This window comes from Corvus cornix, chromosome 6, assembly GCF_000738735.6.
Source record: "Corvus cornix cornix isolate S_Up_H32 chromosome 6, ASM73873v5, whole genome shotgun sequence".
Taxonomy (NCBI): Eukaryota; Metazoa; Chordata; class Aves; order Passeriformes; family Corvidae; genus Corvus; species Corvus cornix.
The window spans coordinates 35,848,564-35,868,870 of record NC_046336.1 but is presented as its reverse complement, the minus strand read 5'-3'; the positions used below and the strand labels follow the sequence as shown (position 1 = coordinate 35,868,870).

At 53.6% G+C, this 20,307-nt stretch overlaps 1 protein-coding gene across 1 annotated transcript; it reads left to right on the top strand.

Moving 5' to 3' along the window:
- The first annotated feature begins 977 nt into the window (after nt 1-977).
- Nucleotides 978-18,675, top strand: DNAJB12 (DnaJ heat shock protein family (Hsp40) member B12). Its single transcript, XM_039554142.1, has 9 exons — nt 978-1,143; nt 5,422-5,596; nt 6,488-6,633; nt 9,444-9,629; nt 10,996-11,075; nt 11,688-11,797; nt 14,508-14,680; nt 15,561-15,677; nt 16,841-18,675. Exons 1-9 carry the CDS (start codon nt 1,011-1,013, stop codon nt 16,846-16,848), a joined length of 1,128 nt encoding a protein of 375 aa, XP_039410076.1. The 5' UTR covers nt 978-1,010; the 3' UTR covers nt 16,849-18,675.
- Nucleotides 18,676-20,307: the final 1,632 nt, after the last annotated feature.

The following is a 20,307-nucleotide window of genomic DNA, read 5'->3' as shown; positions in this document are numbered from 1 at the left end:
CAGGGTGACCTAATTGTGGTCTTCCAGTGCCTGAAGGAGGTGACAAGAAACACGGAATATTTACAAGGGCCTTGAGTGCCAGGACAAGGGGAGATGGCTTCCCACTGCCAGAGAGCGGGGATGGATGGGATACTGGGAAGGAATTGTTCCCTGGCAGGGTGGGCAGGCCCTGGCACAGGGTGCCCAGAGCAGCTGGGGCTGCCCCTGGATCCCTGGCAGTGCCCAAGGCCAGGCTGGACACTGGGGCTGGGAGCAGCCTGGGACAGTGGGAGGTGTCCCTGCCCATGGCAGGGGTGGCAGGGGGTGGGTTTAAGGTCCTTCCAACCCAAACCATTGTAGGATTCCATGGTTCATACGGGGATATTAATCCTGATCACTCCACCTAGAGTCATCTTCCTCCCCTCCCTCGTTTCCCAGCCAGAACCTGCTCCTCTGGGGTGGTTTGGGTCCCTGTGCTGTCACACCCCACAGACCACTGTGTGAGGGCAGGTTTGGCCCTTTCTGGCTGCAGCTCTTCTTCCGTGTCTCCTGCCTGCTCCCCCCGGCAGGTTCCAGGGCTCTGTCACCTGTCTCTGAATTCTCCCATTTGGAACGGAGGCTGTTCCTGCCCTCCCTCGTGCGGCTCAATGTGAAACGGCCCCGAGCAGCCTCAGCCCCTCCCGGGCACGGTCCCTGCAGCCAGGACCTGTTTCAAGGGCAGGAAGCTCGATAAGGAGGAGGACTCTAATCTGAGGGAATTCCTGAAGGGGTTAATCCTTCCCTTCTGAGCCCCCTCCCGCAGCAGAATGCTGGGGGCCCCTTTGGCGTCCCCTGCACGGGACGCTCCCCTCCCGCTGCCCCCGGGGAGCCCCCAAAATCCCGCTCCCTCCCTCTCCCGTCCCGGCTTCCCAAGGAACTCCGCCGGCCCGGCCCGGCCCCGCCCCGCCCCGCTGAAGGCAGGCTTCTGTGACGTCATCAATCCGCGCCCGGGCCCGCCTCTCCGCCCCCCGCCCGGCCGCCGCCGCCATCGCATGGAGTCGAACCGGGACGAGGCGGAGCGGTGCATCGGTATTGCGCTGGCCGCCGCCAAGGCCAACCAGCCCGACAAGGCCCGCCGCTTCCTGGAGAAGGCGCAGCGCTTGTACCCCTCTCAGCGGGTCCGCGGTGAGCCCCGGGCCGGGGGCGCGGCGGGGGGCCCGGGGGAGTGCCGGCCTGAGCGGCCGCCGCCAGGCCTGACCTCTCACCCTCACCGCGCCTGCCGCAATGCGCGCGGGGCACGCCGGGAAAGCGAGTTCCTCGGGGGTCCCGGGGGGTGCCCTGGGGTCTCAGGCTAACGGTACCGCCTGGGACCGGGTATCCCCTGAGCCCGGGTACCGCCTGGGACCGGCTACCGCCTGGTACCGGGTATCCCCTGAGCCCGGGTTACCGCCTGGGGACCGGGTATCCCCTGAGCCCGGGTACCGCCTGGGACCGGCTACCGCCTGGTACCGGGGTATCCCCTGAGCCGGGTACCGCCTGGTACCGGGTATCCCCTGAGCCCGGGTACCGCCTGGGTCCGGGTATCCCTGAGCCCGGTACCGGCCTGGGACCGGGTACCGGCGGGCTGCGATCGGCTGCCGTCGGCCCGCGGCCTCTGTCTTTAGCGGGGGCTCTCAGTGAGGAGGGGGCCGGGAAGGGAAGGGGGACCGGGCTCCCCGGCTCTGCGCCGCTGTGGGACCCTGGAGCCGAGGGCACAACACCCGCTGCTGGTGGAGCAGCGCTGAGGGGAGGGAAGGAGCTTGGCAAGGCGAGTGAGAAGTTCTCGGGGGGCTGCGAAAAGCCCTTCTCCTCCTCCTATTCCTCCTTTCCTATTCCTCATATTCCTCTTCTGTACCTATTACACTCCTTCTCCTATTCCTCCTCTTCTCCTCCTCCTATTAATCTCCTTATATTCCACCTTTCCCTCTCCTATTCCTCCTTTCCTATTCTTCCTCTTCCTCTCCTCCTCCTGTTCCTATTCCTTTTCTCCTGTTTCTCTCCCTCTCCTCCTTCTGTTCCTTTCCTCCTCCTCCGCCTGTTTCTTTCCTATTCCTCTCCTCCTCCTGTTTTTCTCCTCCTCTTATTCCTGTTCCTCTCCTCCTCCCATTGCTCCCCTCCCTCTCCTATTCCTCTCCTTCCTGTTCCTGCATTCCCCCTTGTATTCCTTCTCTCCTCCTATTTCTCTATTCCTTCTCATCTCTTTCTCTTATTCGTCCTCTCCTTCTCATCCTTCCTCCTTTCCTTCTCTTGTTCCTCCTCCTTTCCTCCTCCTCTCGCTCTCCTCTTCTTGTCCCTCCTGTTTTCATCATATTCCTCCTCTCCCTCACCTATTCCTCCTCCAGCAGTTTCTCATTGTTTGCAGACAGCCAGGCCATGGCTGAGCTCACACTCTCACACGTGTAACAAAATAATCCTCCTTGAAGACTTTCTGCCAGGTTTACAAATTTTTTTCTAATTTCCTGGAAGCTTTAGTTAGTATGGGATGTGGTTTGTGAAAGCAGCCAAACACAGTTCTTTCCCTGCACGTTCTTACATTGCAGAATTTTATGCAAAGGGCTGTAGGTTTAATTTTTTTTCATTCTGACGTCATCTGAGTTTGGATTCTTTGGCTGAGCTTTGCGGCTTGTTTGTCCCAAGGCTTCCTGTAATCCTCTTTTTGGTTGCACCAGGCCTCTTCCCCCTTCGTCAAACACAGCATGTTGTGCGTCTGGTGTGGTTTTCCTACCCTCCCTTTCCTTCAGGATTTATACTTTGGTGAAATTACTGGGTAAGAAAAGTGACTTTCGGAGGAAGGCAGAGGCCGGGGGGGCAGCAGGGCAGGTTAATGTTAAACACAACGTGCTAATTTGTGGCCAGACCCAACCAAGTTTCTTATCCAAGGACCCTTTGCTGGGTCTGGAGTTGAGGAATGCTGCCAGAGATCCCACGGTGGTCACTGGGTCCCTGTGGAGCTCCTGGGACATCTCTTTCCCGGGAGTTACACGGGCTTTGGTAACACTCAGTGACACGGCCCTTGCGCAGCCAGTGCTGCAATCTGTGACCCTGGCTGGGATTTTCGAGATCAGGGAAGGGTTTTGCAGGGAGATTGCAGCAAAAATCTGTGTCAGGGCATGTTGGCGGAGGCACAGTCACACACTGGTCACCTTTGAGTGGGAGTTGGGGGGAAATTCATCGGAAGTTGGGCAGATGTTGGCTAATAAGGGAGGAAAAGAGTTCCATGGCACGTGCTGGAGAGGATCTGAGTTGGCAGAACTGAAGCTGAATTCTGCACACTCTGCTTCAGTAATCCCTGAATTTGTGCTGTGCTGGGGCTGCACGCAGGATGCAAAAAGCAAGAGGATTGGGGCTGTAGGGCAAAATGGGACTGAGCCATGGCCATCTGTGGATTTCTGTGGTGGGGTTTGGGAAGTGCGCTTTGGGCGGCAGGGGAGGGCGGAATTCTGCCTCTCTGCCCCACTCAGGTGAGACCCACCTGCAGAGCTGCCTCCAGCCCTGGGGCCCAGCACAGGAAAGATGTGGAGCTGCTGGAGAGAGGCCAGAGGAGATCACTGAGTTGCTGAGGGGACTGGAGCACCTCTCCTCTGGAGCCAGGCTGGGAGAGCTGGGGCTGCTCAGCCGGGAGAGGAGAAGGTTGTGTGGAGAGCTCACAGCTCCTTCCAGGGTCTGAAGGGGCTATAAAGAAAATTCAAGAGGGATTTCATCAGCAACTGGAGTGGCAGGACAAGGGGAAATGGCTTCCCACTGCCACAGGGCAGGGACAGATGGGATATTGGTGAGGAATTCCTCCCTGTGAGGGTTGTGAGACCCTGGCACAGGGTGCCCAGAGCAGCTGTGGCTGCCCCTGGATCCCTGGCAGTGCCCAAGGCCAGGCTGGACACTGGGGCTTGGAGCAGCCTGGGACAGTGGAAGGTGTCCCTGCCCCTGGCAGGGGTGGCACTGGATGGGCTTTGAGATCTCTTCCAACCAAAACTGTTCTGGGATCAGAATCTCCTGGTAAGCTGTAGGGAAATAAGCCCAAAGCAGCAGGAAGGGGGGTAGGTGGGGGAATAGCCTCATGAGGTGAAATTTAAAATCACCTGGCAGATTGCTCCAGGTTTGGAAGGAGCAAAACCCAAGACTAGAATTCAGTGAGCACTGGAGTGTTGTGAATATGAGGGAGGGAAGGATTTATTTTTGTAAAATAAATTTTTTTAAACTTGTGAAGCCCCCAAGCCCAAAAGCTCATTCAGTGAGTTACTGCTCCTTAGCCCACTGTCCTTTTTATCCTTCATCCTGTATTGGCTTTTGGATAACCGAGTGGATTTTTCTTGCCCTTCCAAGCTCTGGGGCCAGATAGGATATCTTGGCTCATCTCTTGGCCTGCAAGTTTTGTTTGCACTTGCCTAAAGAAGATGATGCCCCCAGAGTGCAAGGTCTGCAATGTGCAATCCGTGGGAGGAGGTGGAACGTCCTTCCCAGTGCTAGGGTCTGGATAAAGGACTGCAAGCTCAGGATACTGGGGCCTGTGTAAATACCCTTGGCTGGGTTTCACTGTAGTGTGTGTGCCTGTTCTTTTTAATGGGGGTGAAGAAATCAGTCTGATGCTTGGTTTGAAAAACAGTTTTAAAAGATGGTGCTATCCAGCTGCCAGGGAAACGCACGATGGAAAGATGCTTGGAGTCTCCCTGCATTGTGTCACCTGTGTGGTTAAACTAGGCCTGCATGTTTGTCCCCTCTTGGCTGGAGAGGATGGAAGACAGTGCCTGAGCCTTGCAAGGAGGAAAAGAAAAGGGAAAGTGAATTTATCCACATCAGCAATTGAGAGGGAAGATGGTTCTCACAGCTGCTCCGAATCCATAGGTAGAGACAGGAGAACAAAGTGCCCGTGTGACTCGTGTGAGGAGCTGGCAGCCATCAGCGCTGCAGTTCTGTCCCCAAAAGGGGAGTGTCCCTGTGGGATTGGCAGCCCACGGAATTATTTTTCTAAGCTCTCTAAAGATGTGGCATCATCACTTCCCCAGCACTGTAGGCTCTCAAAGGCAGGAAATAAAGAATAATACACTTTATAATGTTGTTTGAGGAGGACAAATGTTGTTTGTTAGAGGACAAATTTGGACATGCTTTGCTGTCCAGGAGAGATGGAAGGGAAAAAAGGACAAGGACACGCACTGCTTTGCTGATCTGCTGTGGCTCTGCTGTGACTGTCTGTCTGGGTGGTCCTGGGATTTTTATGGAGGTTACGTGTGTTGGGAGAAGCAGAACATCTTCAGGAGTAGCCCTCACACCTGGGTGAGAAGCAGCAGGAAAGGTGAGGGTCTTCCTGAGGAAGGATGGGGGGGTCTTGGAACGGTGGCAGAGGTGAAGAGGGGTCTCTTCATGGGAGAGCTGGAAGGGCAGGTTGAGCTTGGTGCTTTCTTCTCTATGTTTCTGTTTGTCTCGTTTCAGTTCTGCTCGAGTCACTCCACAAGAACGAGCAGTCGGCCAATGGCCAGTCCCAATCCAGGGAGTCTACAAACCCTCAGTTCAGGAAAATGAGCGGAGATTTCCCGTTGGCCAACGGAGAGGCTGGAGGGGAGGCCCCCAAGGGCTACACTCAGGACCAGCTGGATGCAGTGAAGAGGTTTGTGCGCAGTGGGCATTTGTTTGACTTTATCACGTGGTACCCTTCTGCTTTTCACAGTATTTTAAAGATTTCAGCTTTGAACCATATGGAATAGCGTTAAGAACATGCCCAGGAGCATTTATAGCTCCAGCAGCCCTGGTAGGCAGCTTGGCTGGGTCTGTTCATTTTCCAAACCCTGTTTCAAGCTTCCCCTTACGCCTTTCTCCCATTTGCCCATCCTGGAAGCTGAAGCACTGAACTGCAGGTGCAGTCACTTGGTAAACTTTGTTTAAGGTTATGGGCACGGCATGAATTGCACAAGAACCGCTCCAAGGGGATTTGCAGGAATGTTTGTTATGTCATCCACTTCTCCAAAATCCCAGCCTGCTGGATTCTGGCTCACCACGTGAGAAGCAGAAGCCTTGGCTGGGCTGTGAGTGTGCCCAGGAAGAACTGGGCTGCACGCTCCGGGCAGCTCCCTCCTTCCTCCTCTGGAATTCAGCTGATGCAGGTTTTAGATCTGGGAATTAGCTGAGGAGAAAGTGGGGGAGGGTGAAGGCCAATATCCTTCAGGTCCTGTAGTCCTTCCCAAACAGCCTCCAAAACGTGAGCACAATGAGTGTGAAGTTTGTTTGCCAATCGCATTCCTGTGTGGGTCTGAGGAGAGGCCCCTCCACCCGCACTGGCCCGGCCTGTTCTGTGCTGGTCATGCCGGCACAGCCGGAGTGAGTCGGTGAAAACAACTGGGTCACCCTCTGAGCAGCGAGGGCTGAGTAATCCAGGGATCCCTGAGCAGCATCCATCGGAACCATGCTGCGTGAGGAGTCTCAGAGCTGACGAGCATTCAGGACAAAGAGGTTTTCCTTCCTGGAACTCAGTGTCCCTGTTTTCTCCCCTCTCCCTTGGCAGGGTAAAGCAGTGCAAAGATTACTATGAAATTCTGGGAGTGAACAGAGAAGCTTCCGATGAGGATCTGAAAAAGGCCTACAGGAAACTGGCGCTGAAGTTCCACCCGGACAAGAACCACGCGCCGGGGGCCACGGAGGCATTCAAAGGTAAAGCCAGCTCCAGATCTGTGGTCAGCCCCCGACTCTCACTGAGCTGGGCTGGTGAGAACCCTTAAAAACGGACCCACGAGTCAGGCAGAGTGAGCTAAAGCTGCTCTGCGTGAAGTTGTCTCCCTTCAGAGCTGGTTGTGTCATGAGCAAAGTATGAGCTTAAAATAATAAACACAGGTTGGCACGGGTAGGATTCACCTCTGTTGGCTGGATAAGGAGAAGCCTTCCTTCTCTTTCTCCCAGCAGCCCTTCCTGTGTGTTGCTCCAGCCTCCAGCCATGCTGCTCAGGAGGGAATTCTGTCAGGATTAACCCAGTTAAGTTGTGCAGCACCAGAGGCAGCCGTTGGGTTCACAAACCCCTCAGGAGAAACATTCCAGAAAACACCCAACCGCTGATGGATGGGATTGGTGGATAGAAATCCCGGGTGGAAGTTTCTAGGGGCAAACTGCAGCAGCCATACAAGTGAGCCCAGCCAGAACTCAGAGAAGGAACTCTAGCTCTGCTGCAAGGAGCCCAGTTCTCAGAGCCTCTCTACAAATGCAGCAGGGATGTTTCCTGGGTAATAAGATACCTTAAAACTGAAGTAATTTTCCAAGAGAAATGCTGTTGCTTGGACCATATAACCGCATTTCCCCCTGCAAGCTGTGGAGGTTTGATTATTATCATTGAGGTAAACACAGAACTCCTTGGTGCCAGTTGTACAGCACTGCTTTGGAAGCCATTTAAATAGTCTGATTCTGGCCACTTTTTAGGAAGAAAGTCTTTACTCAAGACAGTGTTGAGGCTCTGGCACAGGCTGCTCAGAGAAGCTGTGGCTGCCCCATCCCTGGAAGTTACCTTGGCCAGGTTGGATGGGGCTGGGATATTGGAAGGTGTCCCTGGCCATGGCAGGGGGTGGAACGAGAGGGTCTTTAAGGCACCTTCCACCCCAAAGCTGTGTGATTTTGGGAGTGAAATGCATGAGACCTGTGCTGGAGCAGGGAGCAGGGCTGGCCTGGTGTGAGTGTACTGACACAGTATTCAGGGGAGCTCCTCACAGACACGAATTCAGCAGTAAAAGTCTTAGGTAAGGTCTATTCAAGCCTTTTAAGACTTAAATCCTTCCCTGATAAGTGTTAGCAAATAGTGGCTGACCCCCAGCTGCCTAGGAGAGCTTGTGTTGGTGTGGGGGCAGATGAAGGAGCATCTGCACACAGGTATCAGCTCTGCCTGGGCAGAGCTGCTGCTCCACGGCTCATCCTTGGATCCCTCAGTGGCCAAAGGCGGGTTTCCTCACCTGTAATCTTGGATAATGATGTTTGCCCAAGGCCTTGTCAGGAGTTACGTGCCAGAAGCGGAGCGTTAAGCAAGGTGCCCTTTATCCCCCACTGCGGGGTTATCTCCTCCAGGCCTTGCCTCCGTGGCTTCCTGTCCTTCAGCTCCTGAGCTGAGCTGAAGTCCAGCTGTTTGGTTCCAGAGGGTGAAGAGGGAAACGTGCCCTGCTGTGAGGATATGAGTTAATTTTTCCTTACGTTGATGTATTAGCTGGAGTCTTGGCATTCGCCTTGCCGGTGGCTGCTGATAAGGTGCTGCGTCCTGTGCTGAGCCCGTGTCTCAGCGTGCAGTTCCAGCTGGCTGCAGGCTGTCTCGTGGCGGCTCTGCATCACTGCCTGTCTGCTCTTGGAAAAAGCGTTGAGCCTGGCTACTTGGAGCTAACATCCTGCTTTGGAGTGAGGCGTCTCTTGGGCTTTGTCAGCACCAAGTCAGACAGTGAACAAACCTTGAGCTGCTCTGTTGTCATTGCTTCTCTTGTTCTTCCCAGCTGTGTGGTTGATACACCCTGAGTCAGTCCTTGTCCACCAGCTTCCCTGCCTGGCTCTAGAAACGTGTGCTCTGGGTGCACTAATTATAAGCAAGGAGGAGGAGTATACTGACATTACATCCTCTGCCCTCCAAATCTCCACTCCAAGAGGAAACCATACACCTCCATCTGACCATGGGGAAAATGTTGAATCTTGGAGCAGATCTCCAAAAGGGCACGTTATCCCCCTTTTCCATCCCTTCTGCCCCTGCCTTTTACACACCAGGCAGCTGCTGCCATGGGTGTTTTGGCTCCTTGCAGCACAGGGAGGCCTGGGGTGGGTTGGTACAGAGGGAGGTGGGCAGCTGGAATGTGTCGAGAGGTGAGTACAGAAATAGGAGGGTGGCAGGCAGACGTTCTGGGAGAAGGGCTCAGACTCCTGAGGCTGGAAGGAGAGTGACCTGGGGACCTGGCAGGGGTTTAGCTCCAGTACATTTCCACCCTCACAGGCAAAGGTTAACAGTTCTTGTAATTATGCACCTTTCCTGTGGCATCTGGAAATACTGAAACTCATAGCTGACAGATGCAGATTCTGGCTAATGTTTCCTTAGCAGCTTTTATGGAAAGTTTTAAAGTCTCTTTCAGGGATTTAGCCCATATTTAAATTCTTTGCAGTTCTAGTTTTAGGCTCTGACATTGAATTCCCTTAGTGCCACTTTTGAATAAAATTTGTCAACTAAAATTTTATTTCCCTACACAGCTGCCTACAGCTGAAGGGTTTCTCTGAGGACGTGCACCAAATCCTTGCCAGTCATATCATAACTTCATTTGAATTAATTAAGGAATTTTTCACTGCGTGTGGTTTCCTGCTGTCTGGATTTGCCAGAGACGTGTGCCAGGTACCTGTTGCAAAGACGTGGGTTGCTGAGGCTCTTGGGTTGTATGATGAGAAAGGCAAATCCTGGCAGTTTGCAGGGCTGTCTGTGGGAGAAGGAGCTGACTGCTCCCTCGTTGTCCGTGTTGCAGCCATCGGGAACGCGTACGCGGTGCTGAGCAACCCGGAGAAGAGGAAGCAGTACGACCAGTTCGGAGACGAGAAGCTGAACCCCGCCCGGCACGGACACAGCCACGCGGACTTCCACCGCGGCTTCGAGGCTGACATCTCCCCCGAGGACCTCTTCAACATGTTCTTTGGGGGTGGTTTTCCTTCTAGTAAGCACCTTAAACCTTAATTCCTTGAGTGGGGCCTCATCCTTTTGGCATTGGAACAGTGCAGTTGGGATTTATTGGTTGCTGGGCTTGGTGAGGGGGAGTTCTCCTTCACGTGTGGCGTCAACACCTCGAGTTTCTTAAATTGTTCATCTTGGAGAGCTCAGCAACCATGAGAGCTGGACTTTTTCCCAGCCTCAGGTGTTTGTTTGCATGCTGGCAGCATCAGCTGCTGTTAGGCTGGGTTGAATTCTCGAACAAAAAGCAGCTTGTTTTGAGGGTCGTTGTGAAAATAACCCTGTTTTGAGGAAGGCTTTTCTGCCTTCTGGTGGTTTTGGAATTTAAATCTTCTTATCAGGGCAAACTCTGGTAACACCTGGGCCTTGTTCTTGATCTCTGTCTGCTCTGCCACGCAGCTGGAGCAGGTTCTCCAAGATCAGTGGCCACTTCCTTCTCTCCCCTGTGTTCCATTACAAAAAAGGAAAATAATATTTCTACAGCATAATTTAGACCTTGTGAATTGAAAAATAAATCTGCATCCTGTCTGTCCACAGTGCTGACCATGGCTTGGGGAGCAGTAAGGAATTGGGCACCTGTTCTTTTACTTTCTCAAAAGACACAGATTCCATGTCAGGATAAGAGTATTTTGGAAGACTCCTTTCTACTTGCTCCAGTCATATCTGACTGGAAGTGGATGCAGAGCTTTTTGACCTCTGTGGACCAACTTGAAAAAAATAATTTGGTTTCAGTTAAGAAAATTTGCTCTGGTAGCTCTTTCCTGTCTGGAATCTACGAACACCCCAACACCGATGCCTCTCAAAGGCATCTGGAAGCCTTTTGCAGCATTCATGCTCTGCCTGGCAGAGAGGCCAAGCTACTCCTGCGAAAACAGCACGTTGCTATTTTAGCTCAGCCTTTTTTTCCCTTTCCTCACTGTCCCGAGAGAATTGAGGGCTGCTCCTTCAGCCTGGCTCCCTTTGCAGCTGTAGCTTTGACATTTAAAACAAGACATGGAAGAGCTTTGTGTGCAGGGTGGGAAAAACACCAGAATTCTTTCTGTTTGTAGCTGGTTTTAATTATTCAATCAGAAGGGAGAAGGCCCTGTGCAAGGTGTTCTCTCTCTGTAGCTGACCCTGCTTTGGGCAGGAGGTTGTACTTCCTGAGGTCGCTTCCAAGCTCAGTTTTCATATGATCCTGCAAAATCTTACAGAAGGATCTCTGTGCCCACTCTGCACGCCTTAGGAACACTCCTGTTCCAGCCTGGACGCAGGTGACACGGATCACAGCCGCCTTCTGTGGTCCCTCCCTGGGCAGCCAGCAGCACCTTCCACACCGTGACTATGGAGTAAGAGTTTTGTTCTTCCTGCAGGTAACGTTCACGTGTACAGCAATGGCAGGATGAGATACACCTACCACCAGAGGCAGGACAGGCGGGAGCACCAGGGCGACGTAAGTGGAAAACATGCCAGGATCCGGGAGGCTGGAGGCTTTCCCAACACATGGGTTGGGAGCTGGTTCCTGTGGCTGGCTCGTGAAACAGTCCTGCTTGTTGCCAACCCCCTGAACAGAAAGCTGGAGTCAGGGTTATGGCTGTTGTCTGGGCACAGCCAATATTATTGTAAAAAACAAACAAGCAAGAGCTTCCTGAATATTTTTTTCTCAAGCTTAAAAAGGTGGAACTGGAGGGAGCTCAGGAGGTGAGGGAGCCAGCACTGAAAAGGGGAGAAGGCCATCCCTAGAACCAGTCCTGCTCACCAGTTTGCTCTAGAAAAACTAAGCGTGGGCATGAGGCTTTTGGAATTCCCTCCCAGGGTTCCCCCTGGCAGTCCCCTCTGCCCATTGTCTCATCCAGAGAAGGGCCAGGGGGTTTGGATGTTCGGAGTCACACTGTCCTGTGGGCTGCTGGGTGCCCCCCAGCTATTTTGGGTTCCTCCCTGTGAGAAGCAGGAGAGAGGAGGTTGTGTTGGAGCACTGAGAGGGAGGGAGGGAGGGAGAGCGGTGCCGTGGGGTCCTTGTCCAGGTGTGTGGGTGGCACTCCACTGTGTGCTTCTGTTCCCTCAGGGTGGCCTGGGGCTGTTCGTCCAGCTGATGCCCATCCTCATCCTGATCATTGTGTCTGCTCTCAGCCAGATGATGGTCTCCAGCCCACCCTACAGTTTGAGCTACAGGCTGTTAGTACCCATTCCTCTAAAACTTATCCACATGGGGAGGGGGTGGGCTCTGGAGGGGCGTGGTGGGGCAGGGATCTTGCCTCTGTTTTTCCTGGCTTGCTTTGGTTTTTCTGCTTTATCTCCTGACCCCATTGCTCCTGCTGCCAGTGAAGTCCTCCTGGTTCTCAAACAGGTGTGAGATACAAGGTGCAGGGAAAGTTGAAGGCTGCTCACTTCCCTAATGGAGAGAGTGAGTTCTTTGACAGAGACATACCCATGGCTGTGTCTGTCATGGAAAGGGACAGACAAAATGGTTTTGGGAGGCTGTAGCCCAGCAGCGAGATCCCATATGGAACAAATTGAAGTGTAGAGTTAAATTAGAGTGTGAGAAACAAAAGGCGTGTTCTTCATTAAAGCCTCAGTGGAAAGCAGTAGAGGAAGAGGATCATGAATAAAAGACACTCCCAGAGAAATCCCCTGTTTCTGAACTCTCGTCTTGCCGTGAAGTAGCTTTGCCAGACATTTGGGATGCGAAAGTGAAACCGTTCTGTTGTAGATCCTGTGGAAATGCCCCAATCTGCTCCCTCTGGTGACTAATGGAATGTGTCCTTAGTCACTTTGCCGTGCCAACAAAGAGTGGGAAAACAGGCTTGATTTCTGCCTGCTTGCATCATTCTTGACAAAAGCCTAATACATGTTCAGTGCAAGTTCCTTATGTGCATTTAAAGAGGGCAGACCTGGTTGCAGCCCGGGGTTCCTGCTTATTTTCATAGGTAGCAAGGTTTGCCTTGATCATAGAATCCCCAGAAGGGTTTGGATTGGAAGGGACCATAAAATTATCTTGTTCCACCCCCTTGCCATGGCCATGGACACCTTCCACTAGACCAGGCTGCTCCAAGCCCCGTCTAACCTGGCCTTGAACAATTCCAGGGGTGGGGCATGATGTTAAATACTATAAAACCCAGCTTAACTTTCAGATTCAGGGTAAAAACTGTGACCTTAGTGCTCGGGACCAAAAAGTGGAATGGTTTTGGCACAGTTAAGGGTTATTCTGAGAGGGTGAAGGGGGTTGAGCTGTGATTTCTGCAGCTGGTACCAGCACTGTAGAATTAAGCATGGTACACGGACACCAGTTTGGTTTATACTGGTGGAGAGTTTGTGGGGTGAGAAGACACTGAAGAGAGGGCAGCGTTAAGTGGGCAGGGATTTGCTTCCAGCCTTGCCAGCTGCCAGAGGAAGCCATCCCTGAGCCCCAGATGTTTCTCTGCTGCCCCATTCCCTGTTCCCTGTGCTGTCCCTGTCTCTGCATGCTCAGATAGCAGCAAGCAACCTGATTTCCAAGCCTGGATTTGGACAAGGGTGGCGGATGAGCTCATCCAGTCCTCCCACATCCTTCCCGAGCAGGCAAGGTGCTTGAGCTGGAATGAGGTGGTGCAGTGCCGGCAGGAGGAGCTGCTGGATCACTCACTGCCAGCTCCTCTGCCTGGAGTGAAGGCAAAGCTGTGCCTGAGCTCAGCAAGCAGGGCAGCAGAAGCTTCGAACCTGGAGATTTAAATGCCACCTCTCCATAGTGAAGCTGTCACTGAGGGGGCAGAGTCCTAAGGAACCATTTGTCACTGTTACCTTTGTAAATCTCTTTCAAAAATGATTTTCCTGCTGGAAGAGCTGCCTGGCTGTGGGCCTGATTGTTGCTGTTGAGGAACACCTCATGGAATTGGCCTGACTCAATTGCATGTCTGACTGCAAGGTGACAGGTTTCTTGTGCCCTGATTTTCATGCTTCACACCCCAGTGTCCTGCTGCAGCCCTGCCATTCCCAGTCCTTCTCCCGTGAGGGCACACTCTGTAGTCCATCTTTATCCAGGAGAGGAATATGAACTTTGGGAGAGCTCAGGGCTTTGTTGTAACAGGGAAAATAGTGAGCTGGGCTTTTTCCAGGCTGCACCTCTGCCTTGGGAAGTCCCAGCAGAGCTTTTTGCTGCTGTTCAGTCCATCCAGTTACCCGCTGCTGGGCCTTGGTGAAGCGTGCAGGAGTCTTGGGATCCCTCCTGTAAACCCTGACAACAGCCTGAAGGGCGAGCTGGATGAGTTAATGTTTATACCTGGTGTAAGAATCAGGGTGGCTTTTAATGCAGCAGCAGCTGGTATTTATTGTGGGGAACTTTGGGCACGTCTCCAAGTGGAGCCGTTCCTGGCAAATGCAGCATTTGGGCCCAGCTCCTGCGTTACAGCTCGCACACACGCCCTAGGGAGGGTCTCTAGGTTTGCTGGGGTGTCAGGGGAAGCAAGAGCAGGGCTTTGTCTGAAATGCAAATCCACGGGGCCAGGGGAGGAAGAGATTTCCTTCTGGAAAGTGCTTTCTGTGCTGGTGGATGCAGGCCGGGGCACAGAGCGGGTCTCATTTTGAGAATGGAGGAAACCACGGATTTAATAATTAATTGAAAATTCCAGGGAACATTTTATTTTAAGTGGGTTTAGGCCCTGGGCAATGTGCCTTGGAGTTACGTCTGTATTCAGAGCTCTGCCCACCTTGCTGGAGGCCTGGCAGCTTCTCTCTCCCTGTGTTGGTGGTTCGTTCCCACCAGAAGTGCTGCTCCCTTCCACCCCTCCGAGCCTGTCGCTGGTGAGGGGTGAGGGATGTTTCCAGCCATTTGGAATCACATCACCTGAGCTGGGGGCTTTGCTGTGCCCTTGCAACATGTCCTACATTTGTGCTCTTGTCCCTGCACCAGGTCTGTAGGTCACACACACAGGAGGGTCACAGAGCACTTGAAAGTCCCCTACTACGTGTCCGAGAACTTTGCCGAGGAATACACGGGCACGAACCTGAAGAACGTGGAGCGGAGCGTGGAGGACGACTACATAGCAAACCTTCGGAATAACTGCTGGAAAGAGAAGCAGCAGAGTGAGTCGTGAGGGGTCAGGAGCTGCTCTGTAGGGGGGCTTTGGAAAGGTCTTTGGCTGAGGACTAAGTTGTGCTAAAGTTATGCTTTAACACGGTGCCAGCACATTTCCTGTGTTGTTGGCTTTGTTTTTTTCGGTCTATGACTTCATGACAGGCCCGGTATGTGGGGGTTTTTTGTTTTGTTTTGCTTTTTAATGCTGCTGCAGAACTGGTCAGACGAGAGCTGTGCCCCAGAGGTTCCCCTGCCGTGTCAGCAGGATATCTCTGATTTCCAGTGGAGGGGGAAGGTAGAACCTCTGGGATCACTGATAGCCCTGTGTAATATTTCAGTTGGTCAAGGACGGTGTGGGAAGTCCGCTGCCCATGGTGTCATGCATCCCACATTTCAGCCCTGCTCCGGGGGCTGGGGGGCTGCCCAGGCAGACGATCCAGCCAAACATCCTGGCAGCAGAGGGTGGTGAGGGCAGCGAGTCCAGGGGCAACCTGTGTGCTCTGGCTGCGTGTGATGGTTGTGGCTCTGGGAGCAGTGGCCGGGGAAGGATTTCAGCACTGGAATGCCGGAGGGGCTGTGATCCCTGGGTGGTGCCAAGTGAGGCCAGTGCACAGAGGGAGCCCCGCTGGGGTAACCTTTGTTGGGCTGCCCGTGCTCCTCCTGGGACCGGAGATGGGTTCCCTTGGCTTTTCCCAGGATGGAATGAGCTGTCAGCAGCTCTGACGCCCATCCTGTCCTGAAGGGCGTGGGGCATTTCCTCATCCTGTGCTTCACCTTGGACAACTGGAGGTGCCTCCTGTTCCCAGCAGAGCCCGTGGGGGAGCAGGGCCTGGCGGGGGGGTGGTCTCTTCCATGGGCATTCCTAACGCTGGGCTTTTCCCTTTGCAGAGGAAGGCTTGTTGTACCGGGCACGCTACTTTGGGGACTCGGATCTGTACCATCGGGCACAGAAGATGGGCACCCCCAGCTGTAGCAGACTGTCAGACGTCCAGGCCTCCCTGCACGGTTAGTCCCCACCCAAGTAGGAGCCGGGAGCAGGGAAGCGCAGTGCTTTGGTCCCTGGCATCCCTGACTGAGACACGGAGCTCCGGGAGGCTCCTCGGGGTGCACACACAGGCCTCCCCTCCGACGAGCGCTCCCTCGTGAATCAGGAAGTGATTGGGTTTGCTTTGCATGTCGGCACCCTCGGCTCTCTGCAGGCTCCCTGTTTTCTCTGGCCTCTAGGAACAGGGCAGAATCCCTTGGTGAGGTTGGAAGTTTCTTACTGGCTGTGGCATCCAGCCACCACATTTTAATGAACCCTTTTTTTTTGGTTGCTTTGTTGCCTGTTTTACTGGGAAAGCCGTTATCCCTGGCACGTGAAGCGACACGATGACAGGGAATGGAGTCCCACCCAACAGATGTTCCTTGTGCCCCCTCCCGTTGCCTTCCCATTCAAGGAGAACAAAGCAAATGTTCCCAGCAGGTTGCAGAAGTAACTTACTGGGTTAAACTGGGAATCGAAATGAAAGCAGCTGAGGGGGGGGATGGCCTGGAAAATCTGGGGGTTGGAGAGCTTGGATTAAGGAGAGCCCAGATAACACATGGGAGGCTGGATGTGCTGGGAGAACTGCACCAAAATGATGAAAAAAAATGGCCACGGGGTTTGGAGTCCTTTTCCTGCATAAATTTTTGGGCAGATTTCGCCTACCGGGTACTGCTGGGCTGGCTGTGAAACGTGCGGGTCCCACTACCCCAAAACTATCTCAACACAGGATTTCTGTAGAAAAGCTCCTGGGTGAAGCTTGTGCCAGGTGTTGTATGGACAGCACTCCAGCTCACAGGGACTCCTTGAGGATGTCGGCCATTGAGCTGCTTGATTTGCACTTTTGGGGGTTATTTTCCTTGGCATCTGAAAGTTTGGCCTCTAAAACAAATCCTCTGGGCCACACTGGCTTTTCTTTGGGTGTATCCTGGTTTTGGATCCATTCTTAACTTGATCCGCCCGCTCTCTGGTTTGGATGACTGCGCCTCTTCTGGTGTTAATTACCTGCTTTCCTTTAATTCCCTCCCTGCACCCGTGGTCTGGAAAGAGCCTGGAAAAGCTGCTGCCTGTGCTGTGGGGTGGGGAAGGAAGGGGGAGTCACAGATTGTCCGGAGACTGACACCGCTGCCACTTTTGTTCCCAGAGCGTTGAAATGCCTGAAGACTTTTGGGGAAGTGCTCTGAGCCGAGGTGACAGACTTTGCTATTTAAAAAGAATCAAACCTTATCTTAAAAATGGAATTGGAGAATTAGCAACGCACAACTGCCCCTCTTTCTTCTCTCTGCCGCTCTCTGACGGTCACAGGCAGCGCTTGGGACAGGAAATCCAGCTCTCCGTCTTCCTCCTCCCCTTCCAACACCACTGGTGTGCTCCCGGGGTCCCACAAGGATCCCACAACCCCTGGAACAGACACACACAGTGTAAAATAACCCAAACTAACTGCAGAAGCCATGAAGCAGGAGACCCTTCGCCACTGCCAACGGAGAGAGAAGTGGGACGATTTGTTGATGACAGAAGACACTACAGAAAAAGAAGATATAATCTATTTAGCATTAATTTATAGTTGTATATATGTTGCACTTTTAAACTATGCAGGGGTTGGATGATTAAATTATTTTGGTTTCTGCCCATCTTGAGGAGCAGGGGAGTGGGAAGCCTCTTCCCAGGGTGTCTTTGTCCGCAGCACTTTCCTGCCTGGAGAACAGGAATCCCTTTGCAGTTGCCGTGCTTTGCTCCCGGGAGGACGTTCTGCGGATTGGGATGGCCACACACCTGCTCTCGGGGTTTTGATAAAGCCAAATCCCAAACGTGCAGGGGGTCACAGGGGACGGGGGGAGCCCGTGCGGAGCCGGGCGTGGATTTGCAGCGTCGGCAGAAGCCGCGGGGTCAGCTGAGCGCCGGCGTCGCGCTCGGGACGGGAAGGATTGTCCTGGATGGATTTTGCTCGTCAGTCTTTGGTTCATTTGTGCTCGTAGCTCCTTTTTCTGCCGAGTCTGCTCGAATTCTGCCTGGTAATCAGCGCGCTCCGTGCGGAGAGGCCTTTCCATCGGCCTCGCCCTTTGTGGGGGGTTCTGTGCGTGTCCCACGCCCGGGTTCCTCACCCACCCCCGGCGCTCCCGGGTGCAGCCTGGCCCTGGCCTTCGCACCCCACCTCGTGTTTCCCAGAGGACACCTGGAAAATACCACAAATCCATCAGCAACGAAGCGTTCCATTGCTTCTGTTGGAAGAAGTTCTGCTGGGGGAGATCAGGGGGTGCCTGATCTGCCCTCTGCCCCCGCCACCACGGGCAGCACCAGTGTGAGGCTGCTCTAGGTGAGGCTCCATCTCTTGGAAGCAAAGCCACCTCCCATGGAATAAACTGGATTATTTAAATTTTTTTTTTTTGCTGCTCTGTAGCTCATTTGTGTCTAAGGACATTTCCAGTGAAAACCATCCCCTGGCACAGTCGGGGGAGTGAATCAGGAGCATGGCAGCTCCCAGGTGGGCTGGCAGAGGTGGTTTTATCCCGTTGTCCTTAGGAATCCATGCGCTCTGTCTTTGGCTGTTTATTTATTTTGTGAAATCTCAGCCTCCCGTTGGCTGCAAGCCCTGTTATCCCACAGCCACCATGGCTTGGACCTGATTTTAAGGGGTTTTATTCTTTTTTTTTTTTTTTTTTAATGATTCCTCCACCTTCAGAAGAAATTGGGTGGAAGTTCAGGATTGGAAATGGCGCTCAATGGAGGCACAGGGATGATGGGGACGGGGTCAAACCAAAATCCTGCTCACAGAAGGAGCTGGATGTGTTGCCCAGTGGCATTCCCTGCCCGGAGCCTGCCCGCCAAAACCTTTGGGTTGTTTTTGCTGGTAGATACCCATGGATCATAAGGAGGGAGAAGGCATCAGTCCCAGTGGATGCTCACAGAGGCTGTATCTCTCGATTTAGAGTTAATTATACAATTGTACATCTATAAATAAATGTTTATAATGTGAAAGGCTCTGGCTGGCTTGGTGTCCTGTGGATCCCTGCTCCAGCCAGCTCTGGTTTTGCAGCTCCTTGGCGGTGGATGGAATTTGGGGTCTTTGCCATCCCAGTGGCTGAGAGCTCTGGCACTGCAGGGGCTGCCCTGGGATGGGAGAGGGAAGGATGGGGACAGGATGGAGAGGAGGTGGTGCCCCTGTGAGTCCTGGCAAGGGGACAGCAAACACCCAGCAGGACACCTTTGCTTCAGACCAGTTCCACTGGGATGTTCCCAGAAGGGCCTTCCTCCCCTCCTGTTAGCCCCACATCCTCTGGCTGAGCTCTTTTGGGGGATGCCTTACTCTCATCCTAGGATGCCACCAGCCTGGCAGCATTATCCTGGCATTGGAAGGTGCCCTTTGGACACGGTGCCCATCAGGTGGGCAGGAAGGCTCGGGCTGCCTTTGTCCCGGGCAGAGACGCTGCCTTGGGACCACTTCCTGCTGGCAGCGGCTTGGGAACTGCCGGCTGCCGGCCCCAAAGCCTTGGGGTTGGATTTGGGATGGGTCTCTTTTCCTCACATCCTCCTCCCTGGGGCAGGATGAGGCTGGGGCAGCCTGGACCCCCCTGGCACCTCCCTCTTCCTCCCCAGGCCCATGCACCAAAGCGCTGGAGGTTTTGGGTGGAATTTCCCCCTTTTCCCTTTTTTTCCCCTTTTCTCAGAGGCCAAGGGCAGGAATTTCCCCCCTTTCCCTTTTTTCCCCTCCTCTCAGAGGCCAAGGGTCACGTCCCTTCCGTCCCTTCCGTTTCCCCTCAGCGGCGGTGAGTCAGCCCTGCCGGCACGGGGCACATCCACAGCCCAGGTTTTGGCGTGGTTTTCCTGCATTTCGGGTCGTTCCCAGCCCGGAGCAATGGGAGACACTCTTGAATTTCAGGGTGTGCTGGTCCCTGCCCACTCACCGAGGTATGGGTGGTTTGAGCTGCCCATTAGCTCGTTAGCCCAAGCTTTTAATTGGAGCGGCTGCCAAAGGCAGGGAGGCATCAAAGGAAGGCAGGTACTCCAGGAACGTCCTCCTCTGGCAGGTAGGGAGCCAAGGGGACCCCTCTTGCCCCCTTCATTGTTTTGGGTAGCAAAACATGAGGGTTTAGTGTTATCCTGGGATTTAAATCCTCACTTGCCTCATTGCTGCTGATGCCCCCAAAAATCTGCCTTTCCTCTGCTGGCACGTGGCATCCCTGGGCTGGTGCTGGTGCCACAAATAGCCCCATCGACACTTCCCAGCTCCCAAAATACCCCTTTGCCTAATCCCCTTCCCTGGGAGACACTTGATCCAGCCTCGCTGGAAGCTTCTGCACTTTTCAGGGAGCTGCCAAACCCCGGGGACCTTGAGACACCCCCAAATTGCTCATGGAAAGGCCATTTTGCTATGAATTAAAGCAAAGCTTCGCCTTCATAGCTGTGACTGGGGTGTTCCCGGGGCACATGGTCCCACGTGGAAGGTTTTGCTGGGCACACCCAGAGGCTGTGCCATCGCTCTGTGTTGGCTTTGGGCAGTTTCAGTCATTGTTTTTGTTTTGTTTTCTTGGCATGATAATTTATAAAAAAAAATTTATAAAAAATGGGATGTGAAGCCCCTCGCCTTCCCTGGGAGTGGCTGGTGTAGGACGA